At 51.5% G+C, this 22,293-nt stretch overlaps 2 protein-coding genes across 2 annotated transcripts in view; both read left to right on the top strand.

The window, feature by feature from the left end:
• Window positions 1–2,895: 2,895 nt before the first annotated feature.
• LOC116758335 (spidroin-1-like) lies at window positions 2,896–3,708 on the top strand. The gene has a single exon (XM_032641161.1). It carries the CDS (start codon window positions 2,896–2,898, stop codon window positions 3,706–3,708), a length of 813 nt encoding a protein of 270 aa, XP_032497052.1.
• The window catches only part of DCHS1 (dachsous cadherin-related 1), a 34,377-nt gene continuing 15,314 nt past the window's right edge, over window positions 3,231–22,293 (top strand). Inside the window, exons 1-2 of the mRNA XM_032641083.1 lie at window positions 3,231–3,488; window positions 16,806–18,710. Coding sequence (XP_032496974.1) covers window positions 16,926–18,710 — 1,785 coding nt within the window. The 5' untranslated portion in view covers window positions 3,231–3,488; window positions 16,806–16,925. The remainder of the gene's footprint in view (window positions 3,489–16,805; window positions 18,711–22,293) is intronic.

Raw genomic sequence — 22,293 nt, 5'->3', positions numbered from 1 at the left:
TTGAAAAACTCTCTGGCCCCCTAAAACACCTGTCCCCTCCCCCTGCTATAGATCTCTCTCCTTTCCTGTAGTCAAGCCTCTTTAAAGAACAGGCTCTACTCCATGTCTTCAGTCCCCCCCTCCACCCTACCCAACTCCTTTACTGAGTGCTGACTAGTTTCCACCCCGACCTCTCCACCCACCCCGTTGTCCCCAAGGTCACCAGTGGTCTCCCTCTGGCCAAATCCAATGGATACGTATCAGTCCTTGCCTCCCTGGCCTCCTCTGTGTCAGTCAACCCTGATGAACACTCTCTGTCCCATGGCTTCCCTTGGCTTTCCCTTGGCTTCATTGGCACTGCCTCCTCCCCTTCTTCTCCCTCTCTGGCTACTCCTTCTCACTCTCCTTTGAAGGCTGTGCCTCCTCTCCTCGACCTTTAAGTGCTGGAGCTTCTTAGCATCTGTCCTAGCCCCCTTCTCTTCCCAGTGTACATGCTGTTCCTGAGAAATCTTATTCACTCCCTTAGCTTCATTTACCATTTATCACATTTCCCATATAAGCCAACCCAAACCCAAGGTGATTCCTCATTTTCCTACTGAGAAAATCCAGAAAGCTTTTTGATCACCCTGAAACTGTATACCTTCAGGGATGAGGATGAAACAACCAAAAGTTTACTTCTATCAGTTAATGGACTTAATTATACACATGTGAATTTAAATTCACATATCATCATGAAGTAGAAATATTTATAAATAATATATTGATTTATAAATATTGCTTTCTTTCCATTCTCATAATTCCATAAACAATTTAATGCATACTTTTAACATGAGTTCTCCAGAGCAGCATCTTTCTCATTATGAGGGTCACTTTTTCAGCCATCTTACCTATTTTCCAGAACAGATGATCTTCTCTTCAGTCTACATGGAGAATTTCGGAGAGGACACAGCACAATTTGAATCCATTTGTGATGCAGTCATTGGAAACTGTATCCCAAGTCACAGGTCCCCATTTGCATCACTCTAGGGCAGCTGGTGTTTGGCATGCATCCTGCAATATATTCATGACCTCTAAAAGTCACTTAATGTTTTGCCTTTTAAAAAAAACTTTTTAATTGTTAATTTTTTTTACTGAAGTATAATATTCATACAGAAAATGGCCCAAGTCATAAGTGTTTGGCTCAATGAATTGTCACAAAGTAAAACATCCATATAACATCACTCAGGTCAAGAAAGAGAATATTTCCAGCAGCCTAGAAGCCCCTCCCAAGTACTACAGTATTACTTTTAAAGGCACTTTTTATAAAGCATATTTAGAAACATTCAACACTTGCAGTTGTGAGACTATTACCAGGAATAGTTATCAAAGCTGTGACTATTGATTCTGTGGGAAATGACCTATACAGGCATCCAAAATAGCATTGTTGAGGACATTTCAGGTTAATGGGTCTTGCCCAAACAGTAAAAATAGTTAGCATTTATGGAGCACTTACTATGTGCCAGGTATGAAGCACTTTATATATATTAAATAATTTAACCCTTAGCCCCACTTTATAGATGAGAAAACTGAGGCAGAGACAGGCTAAGTAACTTTTTAAAAGCCACACAGCTTGTAAATGGCAGGGTCTGGACCCCAAGCCAGGCAGTCTGGCCCCAGAGTCCACAAGCTTAGTCACCATACCATACTGCTCTATCCAGTGGTTTGTTGTTCAAAATAAAGTAAATGAGAGCAAACCCTGTAATATGAGAGACTTTGTAAGGACTCAAATATAAGGTTACTCCCTCTTTCCTTGGGATGATTTTAGGAAAACAAAACAGCGAAAACCTCACCCTATATTCAAGCTTATACGGTATTTGCAGATGACTCCCAAATATTTATGTCCATCCCAGACCACTCTTCTAAGCTGCAGACCTACCTACCCGACAGGCACTTCAAAGTTAGCAGCCCAAATTGAAAGTCATCATCTTTCTAAGTCAGCCTCCTGCAAGCAACTCCTGCTCCTTTTGTCCAACACAGTGAATGTCACCACCATCCACCCAGCTGCCCAAGCCAGAAACCTGGATGTTATCAAGGATTCCAGCCTTTTCTTCACTCCTCTTTCTCAAAATCACACTCCCTTCTGCTTTAACTGAAAGTGTGTTCTCTCACCCCAGAAGTTCCTGATTTCTTTGTACCATTTGCACATGTCTCAAGTCAGAATACCTTTGGACTCACAGCCTATACTCAGTCACAGGAAGGACAGAAGAGGAGGGATCAAAACTCTTCCAGTTCTTTAATACTGTCTGCCTCCATCTGATTTACTTCTTTCCATTTTCTCTGCCAGTTGGCCCCTCAAGCCCCTTCCCACCTCCTTGCCTAGTTTCCATCTCGCTTTTCTTTTCTGAGGAGTATACCCTGAGTGAGACCACCATCCCTAAATCTCCTAGTTCCAAAACCCTCCATCCGGAGCCTCAACTTTGGGATGAAAGAGGAAGTGAGGGAAGGAGAACTAATAAAGAGCATGGGTTAAACAGAAGTGACCAGGAGGAGAGAATGGAAAGATTAATATGGAAGAAGAGGATGAGGAAAGAGGGATGACAGAAGGAAACTGGGAGGGAAAGCCATGAGGGGAAGAGACAGGGAGAAAGGGACAGGGAGAAGGGGTTGGGGGAAAAGAGGTGAAGAGAAGAGGTGGGGAGACAGGTAAAGGAGAAGGGCAGGCAAAGGACATGGGGAGAACCGGTGTGGAGAAGAGGCTGAGGAGAAAGGATGGAGAAGGGATGGGAACAAGGGGCTGGAGAGGAAAGGATGGGAGATGGGGCGAGAAGAAGAGGGTAGGGAGAAGGGAGAGGGGAATGGAGAGAAAAGGGTTGGGAGGGAGATTAGGGCAGTGAGGGAGAAGAGGGGACGGTGGAGGAATGAGGGGTAGGAAAGAAGATGGAAGAGCAGGACGAGAAGGAGAAGGGGACGAGGAGAGAGGATGTAGAGAACGGGATGGGAGAAGGGGACAGGGCGCTTGGACCAGAAGAAGGGAAGAGAACGGGGACGCGGGAACCGCGCAGCGCTGGGGCCGGATCCCGCCGGGGACTGGGGCCGGGAAGTCTAGGGGCGGAGGGAGGACTGGCGGGCGCTGGGGGGGCAGCGGCGCGGAGCGCGGGTGGGGGCGGGGGCGGGGGCTCGCGGGCGGAGGGGCGGGGGCTCGGGTTACCGCGCGGAGGGCGGGGGAGGGGAGGGGAGGGGAGGGGAGGGGGCGCGGGGCCGCGGCGGCGAATCTGGCTTCCTCCTCGGGGCGGCTGTGTAGGAGGCGGCGCCCCGGCGGCGGCGGCGACGGCGGCGGCGGACGGACCGATCGACGGGCGGGTGCTCGCGAACCGACGGCCGGCCGCCCGCCCGGAGCTGCTCGCTGGCCGGGAGACAGCGGTGGCGGACGATGCGCGGCCCCAGGCCCCGCGCGGGCGGGCGCTGCCCAGGGGGCTGACCGCGCCGGACGGCGCCCCAGGACCGGGCAAGGGAGCCCGCGCCGCCCGGAGGTCAGTGCCCGCGGCCGCCCGGCCCGTCCGGCCGCACCCGCCGGGCCGCCGGCCTCTCCTGGGCGGCGGTGGCGGCGACGGAGCCGGGGGCTTTGTTCTGAGCCGGAGACAATGGGGGAGGGGGGGCCTGGGCCTGCGGGACGAGGACGAGCGTGAACGTGAGCGTGGGGGCAGGGCCTGGGGGTCTTTGTGTGCGTGTGTCATCGAGTCGGATGTGTGACGGCGTGAGTGTGCCGGGGGTGTAGGCAGGGTGTGTGTGTGCTCCTCTGAATGTGAATGTGAGCGCGAGTGCATTGCCTAGTGTGAGTCAGTGCGTGTCACTGGGGAGTTGTGTGTGTGTGTGTGTGTGTGTGTGTGTTTGGCCGTGTGTACGTGCGTGTCACTCCGAGGGTGTGTGGGTCAGAGTGAGTATGTGTCTGGTGAGCCAGTCCCTGTGAGGGAGTGTGTGTGTGTGTGCGTGTGCGCGCGCGTGTGTGTGTGTGTGTGTGTGTGTGTTGCCTGCCTCTGTGGGAGCCATGTGTCAGAATGTGGAGGATGGGTGTGTGACAGAGACAAACTGAGACAGAAACAAAGAAACTGAGGGGGGAGAAGTAAAGAGAAACAGAGGAGAGACAGGCGAAGCCCGAACTGGAGGTCTGTCACCCAGACTGGTGTTGAGTTTGTGTCCAGGATGCCTGGATGGGAATCCTGTGCAGGGGACGGAGGGAGGTCACTGCGGGCCTGGTCCCACGTGGAGGGGGTGGGGAAATGGAGGTCTAGAAGTACAATGAGCTCAGTGTGGCGTGGGCCGGGCTCACAGCCATGGGGTCATAGGCCAGAAAAATATTGTTGCTTATGTCAACTCCTCAAATGCCCACAGGGGACACAGTTGCAGGCAGCACACATCCACAAGAGATGCCTTCACAGCCATCACACACCCCCCGGAAGCACTGTCAGAGCCAATACACATTTACAGAGGGTGCTCTCAGAACAGCATACACCCACGATAGAAATGGTGCAGCCAACACATTCCCACAGGATCATTGTCAAGGCCACGACAAACCATGGGAGACACCATTGCTGCCAGCACCTTTCCGGAGACACTGCCACAGCACTATACATCCAATGGTAACCCTGTCACAGCCAACCCATCATCTAGGTTATACTTCATCAGGACTGCCTGTACATAGCAGGTGTCTCAGAGACCTGACACTAACAGGAGGCTGTGTTGCAGTCACCCGTACCAACACCCGCTTGTATATCCCATAGGAAACACAGTTTTAGGTGTCTTGCACACACCACAGACTGAGCTGTCCCAACTGCTGAATAAACTCCCATTAACTTACGATACTCACACCATGGCTTCTCACCCATAGACTTCCCAGGCTTACCCTCTAGTTCCCTGAAAACTTGGGGACCTAGATCAGTCTTCCCCTCACCCTATACACTGCCATGGTTCCAAGTGTCCCTCCAACTGTAGCCTCACAGTTTCTTGAGCTCTTTAGCTCCTGTTACCTTCTCCCCTCCCACGACCACTCTGTATAATTGGTCCATCTCTAAAATTCTGAACTCCTACATTCCACTCTGCCCAGAACCTCCAGTGTCCTTCCAGCTCCCGGATGCCCTTGCTCCCATTCCACTTACTTTTCAACCTCATAATGACTCCTTGCCCTTGACCTCTTTGCTTTGTCCTAATCTGCCCCTTTCTGGCTTTGTGCTCTCCTTCCAGTTTATATGCCCAGGACCATCACTTCACCCACTCCTTGGCCCCTCTTTGTTCCGTTTTATTGTTGTCCTTGAGACCACCCATCCCACAAAGTCTCAGCCCTAGCTGGAATGATTTCTCAACCACACCAAGTTATGCTTCTATAAATTCACGCTTCTATAAATTGCACCCTCAACTGGGCCCTCCATAAATAAATAGATGAAATTTTTTCTATTTTTTCACATCCCTTTACCTTACACCCCTCATTGTTTTCAGCAGATTAATTAGTCAACTCGCTGGACCATGTATTCTGCAAACACCTATTAAGCACCTACTCTGTGCCGGGCGGTGTGGTAGGTGGTGGCATTACAAGGGTGAACAAAATAGACATGGTCCTTGCCTGTATGGAGCTTACAGGCTATGGGGTGCACGCTGTACCATGGCAGCACAGAGCAGGGAAACCTGAGCCCTTGTAGGGAGACCAGAAGAGGCTTTTGGAAGGAAGTGACATTTAAGCTTAAGCTTGATAGATACATAGGGAGTCTACCGAGCAAAGGAGAGGTGGAGGTGAGGTGAAGCGGGTGGAGAATATGCCAAGCCTAGGGAGCAGCAGTGGAAAGCCCACATGTGAGAAAGTATTGTATGTCTGAGGGAAAAAGCAACCCAGTGAGCCTGGCACTAGTAGCATGATGTGAGGGGCAGGTCACAGAGTCTGAGAGAGGTAATGAAGGGTTAGTTAGGTCATGCAGTTCTTGCAGGTCCATATGAAAGCTTATGGAAGCCGAGAATAATTGAAAATCACCGAATCATTTGAAGCTGTGGTGTGATAGGATCAGATCTGTCTTATAAATACCACTCTGACAGCAGTGTGGTGACTGGAGGGAGGAGTCTGGAAAGAAAGGGATGGTTGGCTGTTGCAGGAACCCAGGAGGGGATAATGCTGGTCTGAACTGGAGGAGTGGCAGTAGAGGACGAGGAAGTAGATAGTTTCAAGAATTCTTTAGGCAGTGGGGTCAGAAGGGCTCAGTGACAGAATGGATGTGGAGGCTGAAGGAAAGGGAGGAAGGAAGAGTAGACATGACAGACACACCTGGTCTGTCGGCCACTCGGAAAATTGAGGCCATCCAGTTTGAATTCCCTCGGCTGTTGCGGATCCCACCCCCTTCGGCCTCACTTGACAAATTACTCTGAGTCTTATCCATGTGTCCAGTTTCTCTCTCTGTACCCATTCCTCCTGTGAGCACATGAAGAGCCTCCAGGCTCTCCTACCTTCTAGGTTATAATACCTCTCCAGGTATTAGCCCTGTAATACCTGACTATCTAAGACGCTCTCTCACTTTGCCTCACTGCCACCTTTTGTGCAAGGGTCTTCCGCACAGAGCTCCTCACTTCCCATTTACTCCTGCCCCATACAATGTAACTGCTCTCCCTAAGAGAACATGACCTCTCACCTGCCAAATTTAGGGGCTCTTTTCAGAAGTCCTCAACGGCTTGACCTCTTGGCAGGGTCCAATATTGTTGACTGTTTTTTTCTCTTTGAATCATTCTTACACCTTTTGAGCCACTATTTTATTCTGTCAGTATTTAATGAGCTCACTGCTAGGTGGTGGGGATACTGTAATAGGAGACACTATTCTATTCCTACCCTTGGCAAGGGATACAGGCAAAAAAGCAGATGATACAGTAGGGTGGGATCTGTGCATCTCTCTTTCAGAGCACCTCCTGGCTGTTCCTTCTCAGTCTGCTTTGGGGGCTCCTTTGGGTGGCCCCTAAATGTTACTGTTTATTAGGGTTCTGGCTTGGACCTTCTTACTGTCTCACTGTATACACCCTGCTTGGTCATCTGTCTCATTCATTTCCAGGGCTTTAATTATCATCTGTATAAGCTGATGACTCCCAAATATCTATCTCTTCCCCACCTCTCTTCTGACCCCCACACCTGCAGGTCTGCTTCCTACCTGATCTTTACTATAGAGTCCATAAGCCCCTTAACATGTCCAGACCTGATCTCCTCATTCCTTCCTCCCCCAAACCACCATCCCCACTCAGTTATCAAGCTACAAACCCAGAAATTAACCGTAGCCACTCCCTTCTCCACATGTCCCATAACCCAGAAAGTCATTGGGACCTGTTGGTTCTACTTCCTTTCCAGCTGTCTCTGATATCCCATCCCCTTTTATCCATGGCCTCAGCTACTGCCTTCACCATCTTTTCACATGAATTACTTCAAGAGCCTCCTAACTTGTCTCCCTAGACGTCTACTCTTCCCTCTTCCAATCCAGTCTTCTCATTGCGGCAAGAGGGATCTCCCTAAAGTGCAAATCCAGCCACGGCATTCCCTGCTCAGCATTCTTTAGTGTCCTACCACTGTCTTGGGTGAGATCTCTACTTTAAGGAGGCTTAGGAGGTCTGTCATGACCTGGCTCCCCCAGCCTCCCCACCCTCTCCCATTTCCATAGCTCCCTCACATTGCAAGTTCCAGCCATACTGAATTCCTTGTAGTTCCCCGAAGACACTGCATTCTTCCATGCTTCTGGACCTTTGCACACACTGCCTGAAAAGCCTTTTACTCAATTTGTCTCCTGGATAACCCCTTCCCATCCTCAGCTCTAGTCTCAAACCCTGTCTCTCCTGACCACCAGGCAAGCTTAGGACCCTCCTGTCTCACTGTTGTCATTACCTCTTCGCTTTCTGTCTTTCTGCCCGGGCTGGGATGTCCTTAATGACAAGGCTGTATATTATGCATCTTCATGTCCCCGGACCCCTCTACAGATGCTTGGCAATGAACAATGAATGAATGAATGAGGCACCTCACAGCACCTCCCTCACCCTCATTCACTCTTCAGAAGACTGACCCCTGGTCTCAGCTGCCCACACAGTAGAGACATTTTCACACACGCCCACTTACCCACTAGAGACAGAAAGTCTCCAGTTCATGAACTTAACTCAGTTCATTTTCCACTCCCCTCCCGCACAAGTTGTCCTTCCTCACCCTACTGTCTCTCCTCTTCTCTCTCTTTCACCTGGACTTCTCTTTTCCTGGATCCTCTTCCGCTCCCCTATTGTACTTTATTTCCCTTTCATTCAGCTAGCAAATATTTAACAAACACCAGAAATTTGCAGATCCAAATCTACTGGGCCACATGCCTGTTGGGGTTCTTGGAGGGAGTGGAAGACGAGGAAGCTGTGACGTGCCATCAGGCCACAGGACTACAGTGCCTCTCCATCTGCTCTGCTCCACCAGGCCCCCTTCCCTGGAGGTGCCACGGGCTGCTCCTTCCTCGAACACCCACTCACATACACCACTCTGAGGCCTCCTACTCCTGGCACCCGGGCCCCTGCTCCTCCCTGTGTCAGCTTCCCAGATACTTGTGCCCTCTCCTTCCTTTTCCTTTTGCCCACCACTGTAGCTCCCTCACCCTGCCCTGCCCATCCCTGCCCAGGCCTCCCGACCCGTGAACACCATGAAGGTAGGGACACGATCTGTCCAGGTCACTGCTATGTCTCTAGTGCCTAGTATGGTGTTTGGCACATGGTAGGTCTGCAATAGGTACTTACTGAATAAATCTATTAGTGAATCATTTCACACACATGCCCTGGGCCCACCTCCCCTATTTTTCCCTTTGTCTCCTGGAGACCTCCAAGCATCCTCTGGTCACTTCCCCTCTAACCACCTGACCATGCCCACCTGACCCTCAACCTGGACTCGTAACTGCCTCGTCACTGATCACCTCCTACTCCGACCCACCTTGCACGTACTGCTGGAGTTACTCTCCTACGCAGAGCTCTGCTCAGGCTCCTTCCCTGTTCGGTTGCCTGGCCACTTAATGAACGTTTATCAGACTGTTCCAAGCCCTCCAGCAGAGAAGCAATATTGTGGAAGAGAAAGCACTAGCTTTGGAGTCCATCAGAGCTATGTTCCAGACGTTTCTCTGCTACCTAGTCTGAGCTTCAGTCTCCTCAGTTGTGGAATAACACTTACCCCAGGGTTATTGTGAGTGTCTGGCACGCAATAGCAGCCAACATTTATTGAGCCTTCACTGTGTACCAGCCACTGTGCTAAGTTTTTTTGGTCATTCTTTCATTTAACTTTCATATCAACCATATAAAGTAGGCACTTTAATCCCCATTTTACAAAAGAAGAAACTTAGGTCTAGAAAGGTTAAACAGTTTTCCCAGGATTTCTCTATAAGTGGCGGAGTCAGAATTTGAACTCGAGTCTGTCAGACAGCAGAGCCCATCTTCTTAACCACTGTAATAAGAGTTCAGGCTTGTGTCCTCATACAAGCATCTTTGTGTTCATGCTTATGTGTGCTGACCGTGTACAACACACTGTTCTAACTGCATATACGCTGTAGCAGTATTATTGTCCCTGTTTTTTTTTATGTGGACCCTTTTTTTAAAGTCTTTATTGAATTTGTTACAATACTGCTTCTGTTTTATGTTTTTCTGTTTTTTGGCCATGAGGCGTGTGGGATCCTAGCTCCCTGACCAGGGGTCGAACCCGCCCCCCCCCCCGCCCCCCCGCATTGGAAGGCGAAGTCCTAACCACTGGACCACCAGGGAAGTCCCTGTCCCTATTTTATAAATGAGGAAATGGAAGCACTGGGCATTTCAGTGGCACACCCAAGATTACACAGCTAGCAAGTGAGAAGTTGGGGAGAAATCCCAGAGTTGGTTTGCCCCCAGAGTCCATGTCTTCAGCACTGTCTGGTCCTATCTCACCATGACACATTGCCTCCATTTTCTAGGAGTGCAGTAAGCACGTGTTGATGAATGAATCGATACTGACATCTGGTCTATGGCTAGTTGTTAGTTGATTCATTCTCTATCAGTTCCCATTGCAGGAGGCTTGCTCCCTTAGGACTCTCCTGAAACGATGCTCCCCAAGATCACTATGACCTCCTGACTGCTAAAACCAGTGGCCACTTCTCAGTCTTCATCTTTCTGGACCTTTCAGCAGCATTGGACACTATCGATCTCTCCATCCTTGTTGAAATGCTCCCTCCTTTAACTTCTGAGCTATGGCCTCCTTGTCTCTCTCCTCCAAGAAGAATAACGCTCTCCTCAGTCTGCCCCTTGAATGTGACTGTTACCCAGGGCTCTGTCCTAAACTCTCTTTTCGGTCTACATGTCCTACCTGATGGATCTCCATACCCATGGCTATGAGTTACTCCTTGATTGGTCCAAATCCATCTCCAACCCAGACCTCTCTCCTAAGCTCCAGACCTGCAAATCCAACTGTGTTTGGGACATCTCCATGGGGAGACCCCAACAGGAACCCCCAAAATGGCTTCTCTTCTGTGGTGTCCTAATGGCACCACATTAGTAATCAAGCCAGAACCCTGCAGTCAGTCTAGAGCCCTTCCATTCCCTCACCCTTCCTGAAGGGTCGGTGGCCAAATCTTGTCAACTTCACCTCCTCACATCTTTCTTCTCTGTGTCCTCTCTGTCCCGCTACTGCTGACCTGGGTTCCAAACACCTTGTCCTTGGTGTCCCTCCTCCCAGAGGTTCTCTTCTCCAGGCCTCCATTGTCTTCCTAGGTCTCTCCCCTGAAATGTCTTCCTCGCTTCATCTTTCCCTTCTCCATGGATCTCAGGCAGTATGGAGTGCATAGTCCTGGGATCAGATCAAGGCTATGTTAACTCAGGACAGTTGTTTCACTCCGAGCCCCAGTTTCCTCAGTGGAAGGTGGGATGCCTTCTTCACGCGGTTGCTGCGATGGTTAAATAAGGCACCGTCTATGAGTTGCCAGCACACTAGCAGTCCAGAAAAGAAACCTTCCCTCTGCCTTCTCTGCTCACATCCATCCCCGGCCTCTCCCTGAGGTGCCTAATGAGACCAGTCCTCAGGAGGGACAGAGCCAGGCCCGGGCACTGCCCTGGGCCACCCATCCATGAGGTTGTCCCGGGGACATCCAAGGAAGCCAGCTTGTCGGCCTTCTCCTCCTTCCTCCCTTACTAATGCCTCCTCTCCTCTTTACCCCCTTCCACCGACTCCCCAGCCCTAGCTCCCACCTTTATTTACTGCCCCCCACCTCTCCAGCCCAGCTGTTCCTGTCTCTGACTTGCCTCCCCTTTCTGTATGAACTCCACTCACTCTTTGCTTTGCCGATACATACTCCCTCTCCCTCAGTCTTGCTCCCCGTCGTCCCCCATGAGAACTCTCGCCTCTCTTCCTCTCCCCTTTACGCCTGGCCCCGTATCTCCACCTCCCTTTGCTCACCAAAGCTACCCTCTTCTTCCTCCACTTCTGAGCCAATCTGCCTTTTGCAGCCCCCTCCTCACCCTGTTGTCTTTCTGGTCTAAGTCCCTCCCTGGCTCTGGGACAGGAAGTTGAGGGAGGAGACCTGTGAGGTGCCAGCTCCCCCAGCCTGCTTCCCCTCTGCACCTTGGGCCATTCCTCTGCTTCCTTCTGGAGCACCCTTTCCCTTATGGTCCCCCTACTACTCCCCCACAGCCCACCTCTTTCCTCTCCCATGTTCTCCCTGCTCCCAGGTCCTATAGACGCACAGCCTTCTGGGGGGGGGGGGGGCGGATTGACATCACATTGCAGGCCCCAATGAACTGTCTCGCCCCTCCCCCTCCTAATGAGAACCAGCTGTGGTTCCAGAGGCCCAGATGTGGGGCTAGAGGGGGAGAGCAGGATGGAGCCTGAGGACAGAGTAACAGGACCGGGACAGGGTGAGGGCATGTAGCAAGGCAGAACTGGGTGGGGGAAGAGTTGTGACCAATCTGGGGGGAGAATGAAGATAGATCTGGGTAGGGGGCAGGACAGATTGGGGAAAGAGACAAGATGGATGGCTTAGGCCAGGTCTGGGGGAAGGGATGGGACAAACCTGGAGAGGGAAAGAGACAGGAACAGAGAGGAGGAGCAAGTCTTGGGGAAGAAGCAGTGAGAAACAGTGGACAGATGGGGAGATGGTGCTGAGAAGAGAGTTGGAGAGGGGATGAGACAGTCTCGGGAGAGAGTCTGGAGTTCGAGTTTGGAACTAGAAGCCGTGGAGCAGGAAGTGATGAAGCATAGTCCAGACAGGCTCCAGGGACCTCGAGGTCACAGCTGCAGCCACAGAGCTGACCACGAGTGCCCCAACAGTGTGTGTGAGAGCATGCCGGCGTGTGGGTGCGTCTGCAAGTGTGTGCGCGGGTCTGCCAGCGTGAGTCTGTGCAGGGGTGAAAGTGGTTTGTCTGTGTCCGTGAGAGGGAGGGGGTGTGAGTGTGTGTGTGTGTGCGTGTGTGCGTGTGTGCGTGCGCACGCGCCTGTCTGTGTGAGGCCCACGAGAAAGTGTCTTTCTGTGCGTATGTGTCTGTGTGGGCAAAAGCATGCCTGTGTGCGTTTCCATGTGTGCCTGCACGTGTGTGTGGGGTGGGGGAAGGTTCCGGGCGAATGGACATGCCCATCTGTGTGAGTGATAGCATGCTCCTCTGTGAGGTTGGGTGTCTCTGTGTATGTTAGAGTAGCTCCTGTCCATGTGAGTGTGTGTGTTGAGTGTGCCTGTCTGCATGTGAGTCTGTGCATCTGTGTGCCTGGCTGTGTGTGGGTCTGTGACTTCGTGAGTAGGCACCTTTGTGCATCCACCGTGAGGGTGTATGGGGGAGTTGGCATTGAACAGGGACCCAGGAGGGCACCAGGGTCTACACGGGTTGGGAGAAGGGACATCTGCCTGGGCCTGAATCCCTCCTCCTCAAGGCTGATCATTCACCTGAGTTTTATCTCATACATTCATACATCCTTTCATTCAGAAAATGTGTTGATCATGTGCTATGTGCCATGCTCTGTGCTACACACAAAGGTGAATAAGATACAGTCCTGGCCCTCAAACAGCTGACATTCTGGGTTGGGGACAAAGAATCCTAACATAGAATGTAAGAAGTACATTGACCTCACTATCCATTATCCCCACTCTGCTTTCTCTCCACTGACTGATTAAATGAATAGGACCAATTCTTAACCCTTGACTCCTAACCCAGTCTCTAGGCCTAGATCCCTGCCCTGGCCACTGCACCGTCTCTCTACACACAGCCTCTCCCTTCTCTGAGTCAGGCCTGTGTTTACTCTGACCTTCTTGTTCTGAATTCCTCTGATCTGTTATTCCATGTGGAAGCTCCACAGACTTCACAGACTTGAGCTTTGGGGAGAGGGGTCTTAGTAAATCCTAGAACTCTGAAGCCAAGGATGGTGTTGGGAACCGAGGAGAGAGCATCTACCAAATGCCCAACTCTGAGCTCCTTGTTTCCATTGCCTGTAATTCTCCTAAAACCCCACAAAGTAGGCATTAACATGGCCATTATATAGATTAGGAAAATAACACTCAGATTGGACTCAAAGCCAGCTCAAACTCCAGAGTCCCAGCTCTTTTCATTGCCTCACACAGATGGGAGACATTGGGGTTGGAAGTGTAAGTAGAGGGTCAGAAACTCTCATCCCTTGGGAAGACAGGAAGTCCTAGAGCAGAGCAAATCTAGAAAGACCAAAGGACACACTTCTGCAGCCATTTCTACGGCCGCACTCCTGACCATGGTGCCTCAGGGGCGCGGGCTCACACGTGTCTGTGTGTGTTGTCTGAGTTGGCGTGTCCAGGGACGTTTCTCCCTGTGTCAGTAGGTGAGGGAGGTGGTGTGCAGTTATGAGGTTCTGCACATTTGTTCAGCACTGATTGCCTGCTCTCGTGATACCTCTAGGAACTGCTGGAGAACCAGAAACTCACTAAGACCCTCAAGCTGCTGTCCTCAAGGAGCTTTCAGTTCAGTGTAGGGGGAGGGGTGTGATGGGCAGACACATGAACAAATCAGGGCTGCTGTGCAATTGTCAGTGTCCATCTAAAGCAGTGAGAGCCCAGTAGGGGACACCGTAGGCACTGCAGGGAGGTCAGAGGGAGATCATAGAAGAGTCCACAGAAGACAGGATGTTTGAATGGGATCTTGAAGTTTGAGTAGGGGATGGCCAATTGGACAGGACTTTTAAAGGATATCTCAGGACAAAAGCATGGTACATACAAGGCAAGGAGTTGGGAAGGATCGGGTGATGGGTTTAGTGTTGGAATGCAGGGTGCAGTGGGGGAAGGTGAATGTGGGGCACAGTGGAGAGGTTGGCAGGGCTCAGGTCAGTAAGATATATTAAGGAGGTTGGGCTTTGTCTTGCGAAGAGAAGTTCTATACCTAGTGTCCCTGAACCCGTGAAACTGCAGACAGTTTGGGTATAGGTACATCTGCATTGTTTTGTCCATAATGGGCAGCAGTTTTCTGCCGTCAGTGATGGCAAACCAGTGGAAGCCTTTTGTCGCGACTGGTTTGGTGAGAGTTGTGAGGATAGCTCTGGTCAGGGGGACATGGATCAGAGGGTCCAATCCAGGAGGCATGGGGACCAGTAAAAGGGCTGTGGCAGGAATCGAAAAGAGGGATGACAGTGCTTGGACTGGGACAGCAACAGTGTGAAAACATAGGAAAGGGCAGACTCGAAACATGTCTAGTTAAGATGGTCAGGTTTTGAAGACTAATTGGAAATCAGGACTGAAGTAAAGCAAGGAAAGCAAGGAGAGTTTCTGAGCGGTGGTGCTGTTCACAGGAAAGGGAATGGAGGAAGAAAATCAGGTTGAGGTGAAGGTTGGGAATACATCGTAAGGAAGTCCATTGTATGGCTGGACATGTGTCTCCAGTGCTCTCCAGAGCTGGAGATTGTAAAGTCATCAGCAAATAGACGGTACAGAAGATGACTGATACATTTGAATTGAAGGCACGGGAGTGGCTAAGACCACCCAGGCAGTGTGGTAACTGGGAAAACATGCGGCCCTGGACTGAGTCCTGAGGAGCACCAGTTTTTAAGGGCAGAGGAAGAACTTGCCCAGGGGACTGAAGAGTGGACACAGAAGTAAAATGGAAGCAAGAGGTGGGGGGTCACCATGGGAGGCCAGGAGGGCTAGGCTTCAAGAAGCCAGTGATCAGTGTTTCAGTGTTCCAGAATGATCCAGCAAGGAGATCAAAATGTGTCCATCGGATGTAGAGTACAGCGATGACTGGAAGCTTAGTGAAAGCAGTGTCACAGGAGAGGAAGACTCTCTGTGTAGATGGAGGAGGGGGTGAGAGGTGAGAAACTGGAGGAAGTGAACAAACCTTTCAGGGAGGGCAACGTCTCCACAGATTCTGCTCTCACTCAGTCCTTAAAGGCCTTCATGGGGCTTTAGGCCTCCTCCTTCTTGAACGTCAGCAGCATTTGAAGCCCTGGCTCCTTTAGCCACAGAGGCACCGCCCTTCCCTGGATTTCTTTCTCTGTCTCTCTCTCTGGCCAGTTAAGGCTGCCTTGGTCCAGCTGATGGTTCAGGCCTGAAATCTGCCCATCATCCGTGACTCCTCCCACTCCCTCATCCCCTGCCTCAAGCCATCATCAAGTCCTGCCTGTTCTACCTGCGAAACGTCCCGCAGAGCTATCCGCTTCTCCCCATTTTCGTTGCTAACACTCGTACAATTCACCGTCAATTCACCCTCACCTGGACTCCCCCAAGTGTGTTACAAGGGCTGTCCTAAGATAACCTTCCCATCTGTGTGATCCTTGTTTACAAAGGGGCAGCAATAGAGATCTTCCCAAGACGTAAGCCATATGGCAGCACCCACTCTTAAGATGCTTTCATGGCTTCCATTTGTCCCCGGCATAAAGTCAGAATCATCAGTATGGCCCACGAGCCCCTGCCCCATTTCGTACCTTCTGCCTCAGCACTCTACACCGCACGCACGTTGTGCCCTACCTGCCCCAACACCCTCAGCCCTTTCTTGACTGTGGACTCTAAGCCTCCCATTCAGTTCCCTCTTCTGAATGTTTCTGTATCCCCCTTCTCCGCCCACCATTGTCTAGCAAATACCTACATTAAGTAGATCCTGACTTGAATGTGGCTTCCTCAGAGAAGCACTCCCTGACTCCCTGACTGTGGTAAGCCCCTCCTATATCTATGCCTTCACAGCTCCCGGCACTTCTCCCTCACAGTCCTTATCACACTTCTAATTAATTACTTGTCCAATTCCTGGACTGTTTCCTTTATTCCCTGAGGTGTCTCCAGTGCCTCCACATAATAGGTGCTCAATCTCTTGTTAAATAGAGAGGGAAGTAGGGCAAAAGGTATATATATAGAGAGAGAAAGAGAGAGAGAGAGAGAGAGAGAGAGAGAGATTATATATATTATATATAGAGAGAGAGAGAAGAGAGAAAGAGAGAGAGACTTCAGCATAGTTAAATGTTGGTAGAAGGCTCTGGCAGAGACGACATCGTTGAGATTCGGGTGAGGTTGCCAAGCACATGATTATTGAGGTATTAATCCTGGATGAGAAGAAAAATGAGAAAGAATTGGCCACACGTTTAAGTCTACAGATGGAAGGAAGGGAGTCTGAAGGCATTTAGGTCTGAACAATAGGAAAAAACAATCTGCTGGGGGATGGAGGGGGGACGGGAATCAGAGTGGGATGGGACCTGCCAGGTAAAGACTGGAGTGGGTCCTGAGGAGCTTCCTGGGGCCCAGACGGTGTGAGGCAGCACAAGGGCCCTGCGGGGGCACTGAGCATGCTTGAGTCCTGGTGTGGCCTAGACCCCAGCCTGGACGGTTGATTCCTCCCCCATCATGACCTTTTTGCTTCCGATCTTCTCCCAGGCCAGGAACCGTGAGCTGGAGCCAGGGTCCAAGTTGGATCTGATCCAAAGCCTGAGATCAAGCTGGGCCCGGAGCCTGGCCTGGAGCTGGAGCCCAAGCCACAGCTGGACTGCCCCTGCCATGCAGAAGGAGCGGGGCATTGCACCTTCTTGCCCAGGCATGCAGAGCCCCAGGCCCCTACCCCTGCTATCACTGCTGCTGCTCCTGGGCGCGGGGGTGCCGGGCGCCTGGGGCCAGGCTGGGAGCTTGGACCTGCAGATTGACGAGGAGCAGCCAGCGGGCACACTGATCGGGGACATCAGTGCAGGGCTTCCAGCGGGCACGGCAGCACCTCCCATGTACTTTATCTCCGCCCAGGAGGGCAGCGGTGTGGGCACAGACCTGGCCATTGACGAACACAGCGGGGTGGTCCGTACAGCCCGGATCTTGGACCGCGAGCGGCGGGATCGCTACCGCTTCACTGCAGTCACTCCTGATGGCGCCACCGTGGAAGTTACCGTGCGAGTGGCTGACATCAACGACCACGCTCCAGCCTTCCCACGGGCTCGAGCTGTCCTGCAGATACCCGAGCATACCGCTCTTGGCACCCGCTACCCACTGGAGCCTGCTCGCGACGCAGACGCTGGCCGCCTAGGAACCCAGGGCTATGCGCTGTCTGGTGATGGGGCTGGAGAGACCTTCCGGCTGGAGACACGTCCCGGTCCAGATGGGGCCCCAGTGCCTGAGCTCGTAGTTACCGGGGAGCTGGACCGAGAGAACCGCTCACACTACACGCTGCAACTGGAGGCCTACGACGGTGGTTCACCACCCCAGAGGGCCCAGGCCCTACTGGACGTGACGTTGCTGGACATCAATGACCATGCCCCAGCTTTCAATCAGAGCCGCTACCACGCTGTGGTGTCCGAGAGCCTGGCCCCCGGCAGTCCTGTCTTGCAGGTGTATGCCTCCGATGCCGATGCCGGTGCCAATGGGGCTGTAACTTACGAGATCAACCGGAGGCAGAGCGAGGGTGACGGGCCCTTCTCCATCGACGCACACACGGGGCTGCTGCGGCTGGAGCGGCCACTGGACTTCGAGCAACGGCGGGTCCATGAACTGGTGGTACAGGCACGGGATGGAGGGGCTCACCCTGAGCTGGGCTCGGCCTTTGTGACCGTGCACGTGCGAGATGCCAATGACAATCAGCCCTCTATGACTGTCATCTTCCTGAGTGCGGATGGCTCCCCCCGAGTGTCTGAGGCTGCCCCCCCCGGCCAGCTTGTTGCTCGAATCTCTGTGTCAGACCCAGATGATGGTGACTTTGCCCATGTCAATGTGTCCCTGGAGGGTGGAGAGGGCCACTTTGCGCTCAGCACCCAGGACAGCGTCATCTACCTGGTGTGCGTGGCTCGGCAGCTGGATCGAGAGGAAAGGGATGCCTATAACTTGCGAGTTACTGCCACAGACTCAGGCTCACCCCCGCTGCGAGCCGAGGCTGCCTTTGTGCTGCATGTCACTGATGTCAACGACAACGCCCCTGCCTTTGACCGCCAGCTCTACCGGCCCGAGCCCCTGCCTGAGGTTGCGCTGCCTGGCAGCTTCGTGGTGCGAGTGATGGCCCGGGATCCTGACCAGGGCACCAACGGTCAGGTCACCTATAGCCTGGCCCCAGGTGCCCACACCCGCTGGTTCTCCATCGACCCCACTTCAGGCATCATCACCACAGCTGCTTCACTGGACTATGAGTTGGAACCACAGCCGCAGCTAATTGTGGTGGCCATGGATGGGGGCTTGCCCCCTCTCATCTCCTCTGCCACAGTGAGTGTGGCCTTGCAGGATGTGAATGATAATGAGCCGCAGTTCCAGAGGACTTTCTACAACGCCTCCTTGCCTGAGGGCACCCAGCCCGGAACCTGCTTCCTGCAGGTGGGTAAGCCCCGCCCCCCCCACCCCCGGCCCCGCACACACAGGATGATTCTGTGGGCAGGAGTGGATCAGGAGGTCACAGGGGACCTCAGAGCAGGAACCAAGCCTTGCAGGTGCCATCTGTTGATGGTGACATATGCCAGAGGGTTCGGTACTACTCGATGAGCTCCACAGTCTGTGCAGAGGGTGAGGATTAATGAGAAGATGAGAAAGCAGGGTACAATAGCTGAGCCAGGTAATCTTGGCAGTTGAGAGAATTAAGATTGGATATAGAGAAAATGTGTCTTGTGGTGGCAGGAAATGAGAGAGGACTCTTTAAAGTTTCAAAGTTGTTCTGCAGGGCAGAGACGGAGATTCTGCACACCCATGTGGCTCCTGTTCCCCAAGGGAGATGCCAGCATTTACAGAGCTCTCCAACCCTAGTCTAGTGCTGAGGTGTCCTGGAATACACCCCCATCCCTGCCCTTGGAACTGAGCCTTGATGGGACACTTGGGCTCAGGCACGAGGATGAGAGACAAGAAGTATCCAGTGAGATCCCAATGTCCAGAGCAGGAAGACCTCAGAGGAAAAGGCAGGAGCCCTGGACAGGCTGTGGGGGCCACACACTTCCCGCAAGTCAGGCTTGGAGGAGATGGGTGGAGCATGAAACTGGAGAGGCAGGCTGAGGCCAAACTGCAGAAGTCCTTGGACACCAAGCCATGAAGGGTTAGGGCTTTACTTGGAAGGCAAAAGAGGTCACTGAACTTCTTTGAGGCAGAAAAGGCATAATCAAATTTGGTTTTTTTTTTTTTTTTTTCTTTATGTTTTGGGGGCAGTTTTAGATTCATAGCAATATTGAGTGGAGGGTACAGATTTCTCATATACCCCATGCCCCCACTCACAGCCTCACACATTATCAACATCCCATGCCAGGGTGGTACATTTGTTACAACAGATGAACCTACGTAGACACATCACTGTCACCCAAGTCCATAGTTTACATTAGGGTTCACTCTTGGTGTTGTACATTCTATGGGTTTGGACAAAAGTATAAAGTATATGTATAATTGACATATATAATGACATACACTATAGTATTATAGAGAGTAGTTTCAGTGCCCTAAAAATCCTCTGTTCTCTACCTATCCATCCCTCCCTCCTCACTACAGATTGTTTTTTTGTTTGTTTGTTTGTTTTTTGGCCGTGCCACACAGCATATGGGATCTTAGTTCCCGACCAGGGATCAGACCCGTGCTCCCTGCATGGAAGTGCACAGTCTTAACTACTGGGACCACCAGGGAAGTCCCATTTTTGTATTTTTTTTTTTTTGGAAGCTAACTTGCTTTAAGGGTGAAAGAGAGATTAGATCAATGGTAAGTGATACATTCAAAAATTAACTTACCCACTGTAAGCCTGGCACTCTGCTGGGCCCTGAGAACAAAGAAAGGAAACAGTCTTATTCCCAGGCCAGTTCCAGTCTAGGCAAGGAGACACACCAGTAACTAGTAATGCATCAGGCTGCATATGAGGTGCTATGGAAGCCTAGAGGCAGACCTTTGCAGAAGCAATGAGACTTTGCCAAGTGGATAACATGGGGTGTAGGGACAGGGACTCCAAGGCCACAGAAAGAGCTACAGAACATCATGATTTGTTCACGGAACTGCATTGTTCAAGTTGGCCTCGACTGTGCTGATGAGAAAGAGTTATGGGGAGGTGAGACAAGCGAGTAGACAGGGACCAGCTGACAAGCTTTGACTTTATTTTAGAAATCACAGGGAGCCATTGAGAGGCTCTAGGCAAATCTGATATGTCTTCTGCAAAGATTGCTTTGGCTGCCCCATGGAACATGGATGCAGGAGAGGAGACTGGAGGCAGGGTGGTCTCTTAGGAGATTCGTGCTTGAAGTCTTTATGTCTCAGAAGTCCAGCAGATCCCTGAGCATTTTCTAGGAGCTGCCTGTTGGCCTAGACTTTCACGCCAGTGCCTAGGCCTGGCTGACCTCCTGTCTGGCCAGACTCTGGGTACTTGCCTGCCTACTGCTGTCCAGCTCCCACCCACTCTCCCATGTGTTTACTCTCCCTCCTGGCCCAGGACCAATGGGCTGTGGCTTCCAAACGTCTTCCCTCCTCACTAGTGCCTGAAGCAAGAGGGCATCTCTCCAGGTGGTTTCCTGGAGTTTTTACTGGTAGTAATCGTAGGGAAGCAGGGGTAAAAATGACCGTTGGGTGTTCATAACTGTTACAAGAAGTCTTAATATTTGATTCATTCAGTATTCGTTTATCAGGTATCTGCCATGTGCCTGTCATTGTATTAGGGACACAGAACACAGTAATGACTGAGTAACCACTACCTAATTCATGGGGTTTATAGTCTAGAGGTGAGATTCATATGCAGAGAAACAGTTTTATTCCAATAATAAAAACTTCTATATGGGGATATTCATGAGGTACAGATAGGCACTTCGAACGTTTTCTCAAAAGAAAGGACCTTTGAGCTGAGACTTCAAAGATGAGCAGGAGCTGACGAGGGGACGAGATAAGGGAAGGGCTGAAGCAGAGGTGACACGCAGAGAGAAGTGGGAGAGCTTGACTTGTCTGACTCGCTCAAGGGCCTACAAGTGGCTCGGTATCTCTGGAATTTAAGGTGTGAGATGAGAGAGTGGGAGATGAGACTGCAGGAGGCCAGACAGTGAGGAGTCAAGCCAAGCCGAGGAGTTTGAGCGTTTTTCTTTCGTGGACACTGAAGATATCTGAGTAGAGGAATAATATGATATTTGTCTTCTCAAAAGGTGCTTTTATTAGTTAGTGTAGAGCGGTGGTTCACAACGGCTGGTGATTTTGCCCTCTGGAGGGGACATCTGGCAATGTTTAGAGACATTTTTGGTTGTCACAACTGGTGGGATCTATTGGTATCTAGTGGGTAGAGATGCTGTCAACATCCTATAATGCACATGACAGCACCACAACAAAGAGTTATCTGATCCAAAATGTCAGTCATGCCAAGGTTGAGAAGTCCTGGTATGGAGGACAGATCGGAGGGTCAGACGCCTATGAGAAGGGAGCTACAGTAGTCCAGGGGAGGGACGACTCAGGCCCAAGTCAGGACAGCGATAATGGTGATGGAGAGCAACAGACAAGTAGGAGGGATAATGAGGATTTACTTAGTCCCTGCTTGATTGATATGCCAAGAGAGGAAAAGGGAAGAACACATTTCTGGCTCGAGCAACTGCGTGGATGGAGGAATCATTAGAGAGGGGCTGGGATTATCACGAGTTTAGTTTAGGACAGGTTGGATTTAAGGTGCCTGTGGGACGTCCAAGTGGAGATGTTGAGCAGGCATCTGGATGTACAAGTTTGGAGCACAGAGGAGTGGTCTGGGTCAAAGTACAGATGAGGGTCAGAGCCACAGCAGTGGAAGAGAAGGCCCTGAGCGTGTGCAGAATGAGAAGAGGCCAAGGAAAGATTCCAGAGAACAACGGTGTATGACAGACAGAGTAAGGAGAGGTGGAGGGAGGCTGGGAGTGGGGAAGCAGTGGGTGGAGAAGCAGGAGAGCACAGTGTCAAAGTGTCAAAGCAGGAGGGACACCTGGGAAGGAGGTCAGCA

This window comes from Phocoena sinus, chromosome 8 (genome assembly GCF_008692025.1).
Source record: "Phocoena sinus isolate mPhoSin1 chromosome 8, mPhoSin1.pri, whole genome shotgun sequence".
Classification (NCBI taxonomy): domain Eukaryota; kingdom Metazoa; phylum Chordata; class Mammalia; order Artiodactyla; family Phocoenidae; genus Phocoena; species Phocoena sinus.
The sequence above is the reverse complement of the archived record's forward strand: the minus strand, read 5'-3'. Positions and strand labels throughout refer to the sequence as shown.

Bases quoted from the DNA above. Each gene is read 5' to 3' on its own strand.
- LOC116758335 (XM_032641161.1), top strand. From the start codon at position 2,896: ATGGAAGAGCAGGACGAGAAGGAGAAGGGGACGAGGAGAGAGGATGTA.